The 10,916-nt window shown below is 37.3% G+C and overlaps 2 protein-coding genes across 12 annotated transcripts in view; both read right to left on the bottom strand.

The window, feature by feature from the left end:
- LOC112567705 (cell wall integrity and stress response component 4-like) overlaps nucleotides 1-10,916 on the bottom strand; it is an 82,937-nt gene that overhangs the window by 26,123 nt on the left and 45,898 nt on the right. The gene's annotated exons all lie outside the window — the stretch shown is intronic.
- LOC112567698 overlaps nucleotides 1-10,916 on the bottom strand; it is a 69,949-nt gene that overhangs the window by 49,114 nt on the left and 9,919 nt on the right. For 2 of the 10 annotated variants that reach the window (XM_025244455.1, XM_025244456.1), the window contains exons 2-12: nucleotides 9,268-9,381; nucleotides 8,463-8,600; nucleotides 7,268-7,468; nucleotides 6,779-6,835; nucleotides 6,321-6,416; nucleotides 5,927-6,071; nucleotides 5,674-5,757; nucleotides 5,325-5,411; nucleotides 4,819-4,935; nucleotides 4,349-4,438; nucleotides 2,123-3,616 (exon numbers count right to left, since the gene is read on the bottom strand). The exons of 4 other annotated variants lie outside the window; for them this stretch is intronic. In XM_025244455.1, coding sequence (XP_025100240.1) covers nucleotides 3,535-3,616; nucleotides 4,349-4,438; nucleotides 4,819-4,935; nucleotides 5,325-5,411; nucleotides 5,674-5,757; nucleotides 5,927-6,071; nucleotides 6,321-6,416; nucleotides 6,779-6,835; nucleotides 7,268-7,468; nucleotides 8,463-8,600; nucleotides 9,268-9,343 — 1,173 coding nt within the window. In that variant the 5' untranslated portion in view covers nucleotides 9,344-9,381 and the 3' untranslated portion in view covers nucleotides 2,123-3,534. Of the gene's footprint in view, nucleotides 1-2,122; nucleotides 3,617-4,348; nucleotides 4,439-4,818; nucleotides 4,936-5,324; nucleotides 5,412-5,673; nucleotides 5,758-5,926; nucleotides 6,072-6,320; nucleotides 6,417-6,778; nucleotides 6,836-7,267; nucleotides 7,469-8,462; nucleotides 8,601-9,267; nucleotides 9,382-10,916 lie in introns of those variants that run through there. 4 more of the 10 variants (XM_025244458.1, XM_025244459.1, XM_025244457.1 and 1 more) reach the window with 3 other exon arrangements.

Genomic DNA, 10,916 nt, shown 5'->3' with positions numbered 1-10,916 from the left:
AGTTGCTGAATGGCTCAGGATTTTACAAACTTCAAGACACATATGCAAAAATAATAATCCGCCTCAATATGATATTCTATCGGCGAAACACAGTTATCGGTACATACAATATTTACAATCCGGGGCCTTCCTCGATCAATTACACTTAAATAACTCTTCATCTTAATTCTTAATCCTAATCTCCACTCTTAATCTCAGTTCTTATCATGCAGTTAATAATCGCACCAGCAGTCATTTAGTACTTTACTCGCAGTTCTGTTCGTCCGCTCACGGTACCCACAGTACATCTAGTCTAACTGCTTCACAGAAGGTGACAAGATTAGATCTAGACGAATCCTCGATCACAAAGGTGCTGCCACAGTCGCCCGTACACAAAGGAAAAAAGAAACCTTGGCTAGGCAAGGAATCACTTCTAGGATCTACTCTCACATTAACACTCACACGACATCCGTCCGCTCTCATGGCCGCCAATGCCGTCTGCTTCTGTCACTTTTTTACGCAAGAGTGATCTCCCTTTCCTCGCTGACTCTCACTCATCAATACATGTTATTTACCATTATCAGGGCTTCTACTTACGCAAAAAATTGCGTACAGTACGCATTAAAAGTTCGGAGGACCCCTTCTGTTTTCGTCAATGGGGTCCCCTTCAAATTTGGGCGAAGAACAGGGACCCCTTAAAAATCTGAAGAAGGGGTCCCTGGGACCCCAAAGAATTTAGCCTTAGCAGAAGCCCTGATTATAATTAACAAACAGCGAAGAGATTAAACTAATTTCAAAACATGGAGTTACGGACTGATCCGTGACATCATAAGAATGAAATTATGGACGGACATGTGCAGATAACTGTTTATAGCCTGTCTCTTAGACAGGGTAATGTACCTTGTGGTAAAGGGCAAGAGTAAAAATAAGATAGCATTTATGAGATCACACGGCAATGGGTAGACATGTATATATATATTTATGTGTTTTGAATATTGCTTTAATTGATAACCAAGGTTATAGAAATCCCATCCTTTGGAATAAGTGGTTTACTTTTGTATATTTAGTCGCAGTTGTATATATACCATGATATTCAACAGGTAATGTTTCAAGTACCTAGAGATGTGTGTATGTATATATAAGAACTTTAGACAGTAGCTCTTGCACATCCTAATCTGTGACATTTTTTACTGTTATATAATTTGGTGCTTTCTTGTATACATCTACCTTCCGTTATATTCTTTTCTGGTGAAGATTATCTCAGTGTTTTCAAAATTGTTTTAACTGAAACGGAACTGTTGGTTTTGCGACTCATGAAGAATGGAAACAGTTGAAACTGCATCGCTAGATTTGCACTGCTTCTTTTCTGTTGGCTTGTGAACACATTTGGACTTTTCAAACAGGCATTCTGCAAACATACCAATGAGTAGCAGAGAGAAAAAAAGACGTGTGCATATGAGGTCCGTTCTATGACTAGAGCTGTGGTGTAGAAAGGAGCATTTACAGTAAACATTACAGTTTGTCTAATAAACTGTGCACGCTGGCAGATACTGGTTGCATATCTTTCATCTCACATGGCATTCTAATGTTGTTGTGTTCGTCCGTGTACGTCTGTGTGTGTCTTTATCTGTACAGCGCCATATGCATCCCCATAGGACGGGATGTGGCGCTATATATGCTGCTGCTGCTGCTACACAAGACACATTCCTATTTGCAAGCATTAACTTCCAAAACATTTCACTAGGTACTGTTTGACGTAAGTCATGATATAAAACACTCGATAAATTGTTTTTACTATAAGGTGTTCCAGCATGTTGTTTTATTGCTGTTAATGTCCTTCTTTTATTTCCTTAACGTAATTAATATCTTTAAAAAGGAAAATTATATCTCCATGAATTTTGTTTTGTTGTTTCATCACAAGCTGAAGAGTAATGGGATAATTGTTTGGTCTATGAAATATATCCAAGTTCAATCTAGTAAGGATTCTGAAGTATTTTGCATCATTCTCTTGTTTTCTTGCTCTTCCTAGACAGAAAATTTTAATTAAAAAATATAACTTATAACAAAACAAAAAATAAGGTCCACATTAACAAGAGAGAACATTCTTAAAAGAAACGCAAAACATTTGAGGACAGAAACACTGTTTGCTACTAATGTACTCGTTTTTAATAGGCGCATCTGTGGCGTCACCATGAAAATACAAACAAAAAGAATTCTTTTCTGACAAAATATGTTATATTTTCAATAGACATAAATATATATAAAACATAAATTACAGTGGACCAGTCACCGAGGTTAATCACTCGTCCTGTAGGTCACGCCGTGAACACATCTTTTCAGTTTCGGTCTGAGTACAGTTCTTATTCTGAAACTCGTACTGACCACTAAGAGTGTTAAACATCTGCCATGCATCCCTTAATGTTTCCTGTTTTCCCTGAAAATGAATTGGTATCTTTTCTTTTTCCTTCATTTCGGTCACGCTCGTCTCCTCTCTCCACGTTTTAGTGAATTGAAGAATCCAGAGATGGCTGTTAATATTTATTTTGACAATTTTACTAGGAGTGATCATGTTTTCCCAAAAAAATAATCCCACGCAATTTCAGTGGCAGTTTACATTATCAGAAGAATCGTGAAAAAATATTCCAGTTAATACTTTCAAACTTACTTGATCAGATTAGTTTTAATAAAGATCTTCAACTAAAATTAGGCTAAACTAATGAAACTTAAACTAAACCCACCATATCTTTAGAAAGTGAAATATTACAACATACTAGTAGTAAAGCAAACACTCCCCACAAAAATTAATTGTTTATTTCACAATTTGTGTAATATATAAATTCGGCTTTCTTTCTGGTGGTTCTTCACACTTTTGTTACCATTCTTATTCCGTGAATGAATAGCATCAGACTTTACACACATAAACATATATACAGTCATCCTTCTCTATATAGCGGTGTTCAGTTATTTCAGCTTCACTGTATCGTGTATTTTTTTAAATATATCTCATTATGTATCGCGGAGTTTTAGTTATTTCGCACGATTTTGCGGTAAATAGTATTTATAAAATATTTATAATTTTAAATGCTTTTGTTTAAACATTTAAAACAATATAATAAATGTGAACTGAAACATTAAAAGAAACTAAAGAAAGAACAGTATGTGCAGCTGTTTCATCAGCGGATGTGTACCGTACAGTACGCAATGGAAACATAGTAACCCCGGCGATAGGTGAAAGGTCAATGTCTATAAATGCAGATGAGGTACAGAAGATCACCACAAGTCTGCCTGTGTGGTTATGTAGCCTGCACCATCCTTAGGGCATTTTGAACGATGAAGATGTCGTCAGAGGAAGAAGTGACAAACACCAAGGACTTGACACTTTCATGTCCCTGACCTGCCTCAGCCCTTAGTAACGGTCCCGACAACCAACTGCCAGATGCTGCTGCCCAGTCCCCCAGTGACAGTCAAATCAAGGGGCTGAAGTGAGGTCATCTTGGTGCATGCACTGAATGTCTGTGAAAGTCTCATTCTGCTGTTACTACACTGCGCAAACATCTACATGTCGTGTTGGAAGTGCAGAGGGACTGGTGAGTCTTCTTCCTCCTCTTTGTTGAGCTTCTTGGGTGCATCTATATGGCTACAAACATACAGCATCAATATCGTAGTAGAAGATCACAGAACTTAAGAAAAAAATTAAAGAAGATCGCGATAATGATTATGTAAAGGTTACACGACAGCGTAAAGAAAAAGAAGAGAAAGAACTGTAAAAGCGATATGTTCTAATAACAGACAAACAAGAAAATAAAAATAAGAAGGATAAATATTGAAGTAGGAAACAGTAGTGTATTTTGAGATATTGATGTATTCTTATTCTGAATTGTAATCCTCATCCTTCTCCTATGTAATTTTCGATTTTTGGCATTAGGGAAATAACACACTAAAACACTATTTGCTTGAAATTATTGTTTGGCATCATTATTCGATTATCATTTTGACATTTTGTTTGACTGGACCTTAGATTACACCATCAGAAAATCATAAAAATAAGAAATGTATCTCACAACTAGAATTCTACACAATTCCGTCTAAAGAGTGCACACCCCTAAAATCGAAGATTATATTGTAGTTTTACTGATTTTTCCTACACTACCCATCTTTGTACTAGGAAAATGTCTTTCTCAGCTTTACCTAATTTTATTTTGAATCATTTCTATAGGGACCAGTCGTTACAGTTCGTAGTCCTCGTCGTCTTCATCGTCATCGTCGTTATCAGTATAAGCTGGGATATAGCAAAAAGAGATAATGGGATCAGGATTATCATATGTAAGGTGCGCCCTTACTGCTGACCAAAGTGTAAACTGTGACCTACCTGTCTCTTTGTTGTAACTCTGGTTGCCTACCATCAAAACTTGTCTCATCATCTTCAACATCCACATCACCTAGTTCCTGAATCCCGGTTCTGAAAATGTAATTTTATTTGAGCGTTGTTGTGGTATTGTTCTTATTTTCATTAATGTTGCCAATGGAATAAATACTACAATCATCCTCGTTCTTGTTACTTCTTCTTCCTCCTCGTCATCATCATCATCGTCATCACCACAAAACCTATAGTAATCATCATCATCCTCATCCTCCATCCTCCATCCATCATCATCATCATCATCAATCAATCAATCATCAATCATCATCATCATCAATAGGAGAGATAATGCAAATGTGAGTGCCAGAAGTAAATAACTTAAATGTTATTTAGACAGAAAAAAATAAGAACTTTAGAGAAAAGTAAAATTTAATGTTTCAAATATACTTCACGCCTGAACTACATTAAATAAAACTGACTTTTCAAGTTCAAACGATTCACTCATGAGAGGCTTGCTGTCAGCTTCAAGACAAGAGTCGCCATCTGTTTTACATCTCGTCTTTACCTCGGTTTCATGCTGGCGACCAGACTCTACACTACACGGGTGGAAAAAAAATTATTTTCATCCTTCCATCTCACACTTCATTGTTTACAGTTGATAGCAATAAAAGCGTTTATCAGAGACATACAAGTTGTAATTTTTAAAGCCACTCTCTATGCTCTCCGCATTAATCAAGCGTATTATTATTTTATTTCTTGTTATGAGTTGATTGCATCAAACGACAATAATGTCTTCTAAATAACGTGTTGACTTTTTTCTTATTCCGGCACAATACAGCATTTAATATTAATGTGAGCACTTTCACTGTTTTCAGTTTTTATAAGTTACGAGGAATTTACTAAGCTGTCAAATTTAAGGGGAAAAACAAGTGAACCAGCTATTAAAGAATCCCCATCCTTCATCCAACTGAAACCGGTTCCTTACGGTGTCTGCTGTCTGTCCTCTTGAGCCGTCAGCTGACCGTCCTCGGGATTTGGGGGCGAACTGTCACTGTGATGCTCATCCTGTTGTCTGAAATACAAAACATTCTGTACACAAAATGTTGATTTAAGTAGCCTTGATTTGCTTAACTTTTTAAGCAGCATGAAGATACCGGACATGTCCCAGAATCTCCTCCTTCATTTCTTTACTCGCACATCGTTAACATAGGCGAGCATACAAAGAATTAGGGAGAGGGCAAAAGTCAGACAAATACAAAAAGAGTTCAGAAATAGAATGAGAGACTGGTGGAGAAAGGAGATAAAGACGAAAATGACAAACCAATCAGTGTAACCTTTTTTTTAGTAAAATTGTCTCCTCCTCTCTTTTCTTTTTGTCACTTCTTTCATTAACCGTTGTGGAGCTTCTCCGCTGTCTTCTGCAAAATCAAGAAATTTTCTCGAATTCCGGTCATAAAAAATTTTGAATAACATCACATATCATTCACTCGCGCAGTCATGTAAAGACAGAGAGATTGTTTACAATCAGACTTATGCAAATCTCAAATACACAGGGTGAAATGTTATGTCGCATTGTGCCAACGTTACCTCCTCCAGTATGCTGCGAATATGATGGCGATAATGGCGATACCCAGTAAAACAGACAGAACCACAGAAGGAACCACAACAACCACAGTGTTGTCCTGGGTACCTGTCTGCTTTTGTTCCTCAGCCAGACTTCCTCCTGGCGCGTCTGTACCAGATCATAGGAAAAATATTTTTATTTTTGCAGAACTACTTGTAAATACCTTGTATATACCTGTCGTAGTATTTTAATTAATAAGTATTGTTTCAGTACGAAAAAGAAGCATTTAAAAACATTTTAAAATCTTATCTCAGCAACACATCAATCCTCTGTAAAATTTATAGACTTCTAATTTCACTTCAAAAGACTTATTATCACGGTTTAGTACATAATGCTCATAAATGTTATATAACATACCTTTAGGAGTAGAAAGCTTACTAGCGACTGAGCTCTGTTCATCTGCACTTTGTGTCTGTCGATCATCAGGAAGTGAAGATGTTGTTGTGGTTTGTGCTGTGTACAGAAGACATCAGAAGAAAATTCTCTTCCAGTTACACGGTATAAATCGATTGTTATTGTCTTGTTGACTATTCTCTCTTTCTCTGCATGTGAGAAAGAATAATTAAGAGTAAACGCGTTTCGGTGTGTCGGAACCATAACCGAGTCATTCCGAGGCCTGTCCACTTTCACAGGACTTTCAGATCATAACAAATAACGGAATAATTACATAAAATAATAAGATCCAGTCCAAGAAACAAGAGGAAAATAAACACTAAAGACAACTCACCAACTCATGTCTTATATTTATTTATAACATACTATCAGACACAATACTCAATCTTACAATCTAATTATCAGACTAATTAGAAACGTACCAGGTACAGTCATGGAGGTCTGCTGTGTGTTCGGAGTGAGTGTAGAATTCCATAGAACTGTAAACAAAGAATCACCTTCAAGTATAGACTTGTATTCAGTTTCGCTTTTTAATGACTGAGTCCTGATTAGCAGCAATATGCAATCTTCGTGATGGCTGCTACAATAGAACTTTATTGTATGTAAGCATGTAGAAGATGTTATGTCAGAATGATTGATAATGAATACACTGATCGCCGTGCCAGGCATCATAAAATCTAATGTCAAATACCTAGAAAGAACAAACAAACGGGAATTATTGTTATCTTGTTTCGTTCTTAGGTGACTTTGTTAAGCAAGTTCTGATTGGCTCCTTTAGCTAAAAGAATCTATAATATGTACAGTACTTCTCTTTATAATTATGTGTTAGAGTGTGCATGCAAAGTAATAATTAAACCAATAAAGAAAAGCCATACCGAGGAAGTCTCTAAGCTAAATTTTTTAAAGCTTACTTTGTTCCTTAGTAAAATTGCAAGTTCCAGCATCGCTCTCGCCAATCACCTGACAGGTGTACATCCCAACATGCTCGGTGTTAGCGTGGAGTAACCGGACTTTGGTGTGATCATGGTTAACATCAATGTCGTACTCGTACTTGTACCCAGGGGCTACGTAGCAGAAAAACTGTGGAGTCCACTCGCACGATACCACTGTCACTGGTGTAACAACAATAACAACAATAATAACAATAACAATAACAACAGACTTTATTAATCCCAACGGGCAATTTAAACATGGGAGCTGTGCCCTGTGTCCAAAATATATTTATATGAGAAGAGAAGAAAAAAAAAAAAACCACACACACACACATATGCACACCTACCCATCACACACACACACTCATCGCTGATAGTTCATCTGTGATTGAGTAGCTGAACTGCGGATGGCACAAAAGATTTTAGATGCCTATTACTTTTGCATACTGGCATGGCATAGCGTTTACCGGAGCTTAATAAAACAAATTCTCCCGCTAGCACATGTCCAGGTATTGACAGAATGCGACAAGCTTTCCTAACTAATTGTTGATTACAGAATGAAGTCAAGTCCCTCTGTTTAATGCCAATTATCTCGGAACAGATGTTTACAATAGTATTCAAACTGTTCCTATCATGAACAGTAAATCACAAAACAGAACTTTATTTACAAGGAACATGTATAGCTGCATCATGAGACTGCTCAGTTATACTCAGTTCGTATTTTCAGCCATCGGCTCTTCGCACGACCGACAAAATGTCTATCTTCCTCCCCCACATCCTCGCTAGCTCAATGACTAAAGCATCAAGTCATCATTAGAATTCATGGGTTAGAGCAGACCTGGGCAAGGGGCGGCCCGCGGGCCGGATCCGGCCCGTCTCCTGTCTCTGACCGGCCCGCCCACTGGCTCGCCCGCCAGTATATTACTATATATACAGTATTGGGTCAAACTGAGTTAACTATATTAGTCCGGCCCTCTAAAACCATCCCAATTTCTCATGCGGCCCCTTGGGAAAATTAATTGCCCACCACTGGGTTAGAGAGTGAGGGAATCAGTGAATTGGTCAGTACTATCTCGTTTCTTTAATATATTATTATATTTTGTTTGTTTGTTTCAGTTGTTCTTTGTTGTCCTCCAATACAGAGGCATATATTTTTATTTCTGGTGATATTTACTTGGGCTTGTTTCTCCTTTATAGAGATACACAGTGAAGTCTTTCTGGAGAGCACTAATATTATCGTGGAAGTAGCAGGTCAGCATCATGTCAAAGGCGTTCAGACGATGAATCCCACATGTTGATTTGTTGTCCGCTGCTTGATAAAATGATCATGAAAATATTTAAAATATAGAACATTTGCATATTAAAATTAAACATTTACAACAAAACACCTTTACTATAAAAAAAAGTATAGCCATGTGCTTTACACAAAGTGAATCAGACTAAACCAGCGGTTCTCAAGCTTTTACTAGTGACGCCCCCACCCCACCCCTGACGAACAAAGGTACGTCCGCGCGCCCCCCTTAGCCAGCAATGTAAGCTAATTTCACTAAAACCGGTTTAAGAAACTTTTAGAAAATGACAACCTTCTCACCCCCCTTGTAAGCACGTCACCTCCCCCCCCAGGGGGCCGCGCCCCACCGTTTGAGAACCGCGGCACTAAACCATTACTGTCAGGTGTTCAATGTAAAACACATAAACATAATATAACGAACTATATAAAGAATTTTCAGTATGATGTGGTAAGAATTTACTGTAGCAGGATAGAGAATTTATCGTCCTATTAAAACTGGCTTTTCAGACAAGCTTAGTAACAACTGAAAAACAGATCCATCTGACTTACTTTCAGGAACAGTACAGATGGAATTTGGTTATTAATACCATAATATAATATACAATATTATTATCAGGATCAGAAACATACAAGCAAGGTTTCAATAATCAAAGCACGTTAAGCGGAATAAAGAGTCTCATATACATACCCTGAGCCAAACTCTTGGATTCCGGAGAATTTGTCATAGCAGACATGACCAGTAACAAAAGCTGGATTAGTGTCATACTCTGAAGCTGCTAACCTGGAGTCAATGATAGAAAACCTGGAGAAAATGTGCATCTGTCAGCCACCAATGAACTGCTAATTACTTTGCTCAAATAAAGTTGGTATGTATCTATGACTTCTTATCAATTTCCGCTTATGTTTAGTCTCGGCTGCTTGACTGTCACATACACATACATACACGCCCCCTTCGTGTTAATATTGTGTACTCCGCGACATTGAAAACTATTGGACACCAGGAATAAAGTCCCTGGTTCAGAATCCATTTAATATCCATATATGCAGTATTATATCATTATATACTGAGTACCAATTATTGAAACAGGATATATATATACACTCACATTATCATATGTTCATACATATACATGTATTATGATACATTCTTATATACAGTAATACAGAACCAAATATAAAACGCTGTAATTCATTCAGTCGGAACCATTACTTTGAATATATAATATTATGTATTTATAAATGCGATATCATAGAATATTACCTACTCTTACATATAGTGCTTTACATTCCTATGTACGGTATTATACACTCACATACTAGTATTCAATCACAACTCCTGAAAATGTGTATCATATACATAAAGCACCACATATAGAGATACACAAATCGTTTAGTCCTATAGTATGATATGTTCTTGCTTGTAGTACCATACCATATAAACCATATAAAGAACTGTTTGTGTACTGTGCCGTGATACAATCGCTGTCGCATTATTCACTATGTAAGCAGCCATAACAACTGTGCAGAGGCCATGAATTCGCTGGTATTGTCTGTTCAAAACTCCTACGACCATCGGATTATAATGACCATAACGAACATTTAGTTTTGAAAACTTGACTGTGGTCAGCAGACGACTACTTACAGCTGTGGCGCTAATATTGTATATTATGTTCTACCCCTGGTCATCTGTCTACAATACAGTTATATGTCATGTACCCTAGGGGTATGCCGGCCGTCATTTACTGTCTGCCGTGTACAACAGTCAGTCAGGCACACTTTAGGCAATTAGCACACGTGTTAATGATATCAATGGCTTTCATAAACATGTCCTGGCAAGACGCCATGACACTCGCTATAGATAATGTCTGTACTCACCACCACTCTCTGTGGCCTCACGCCCAACTACAAAGCAAAACCGTGAGCACACGAGATATTTATCTTCCGCTTTCGGGATATTCCCTTTTCTTATAAACAGTAAAAATACAGAGCGAACGGGGGAAATGCCAAAGTACATTATGTGCAGCAGTTCGGTACTTTTTCACATGCATATTCCTAAAATGAAAAAAAAAAGTTTATGCACTGCTCTTTGTAATTCTTCCACAATGAGTTTCTCTTTCCAACCGGAAGTAACAAAAATTCCCAGTAGAGTCGGCCGCAGACTCGGGAATGAGACATTCTTGTAACAATGTCTATACAATTTTAAACATCAGTGGAAGATGCGCGAAGAACAGTTAGAATATGCTGTTTAGGCAATAAAAAACTTTGTTTAAAATAAAATTTTATTGTATCTAAAAGAAAAGTACTAGATAGGCTCCCGTAGATATACTACCAACTCCA

This window comes from Pomacea canaliculata, linkage group LG7 (genome assembly GCF_003073045.1).
Source record: "Pomacea canaliculata isolate SZHN2017 linkage group LG7, ASM307304v1, whole genome shotgun sequence".
Classification (NCBI taxonomy): Eukaryota; Metazoa; Mollusca; class Gastropoda; order Architaenioglossa; family Ampullariidae; genus Pomacea; species Pomacea canaliculata.
Note: the sequence above shows the minus strand (reverse complement) of the source record. Positions and strands in the feature narration are given on the sequence as shown.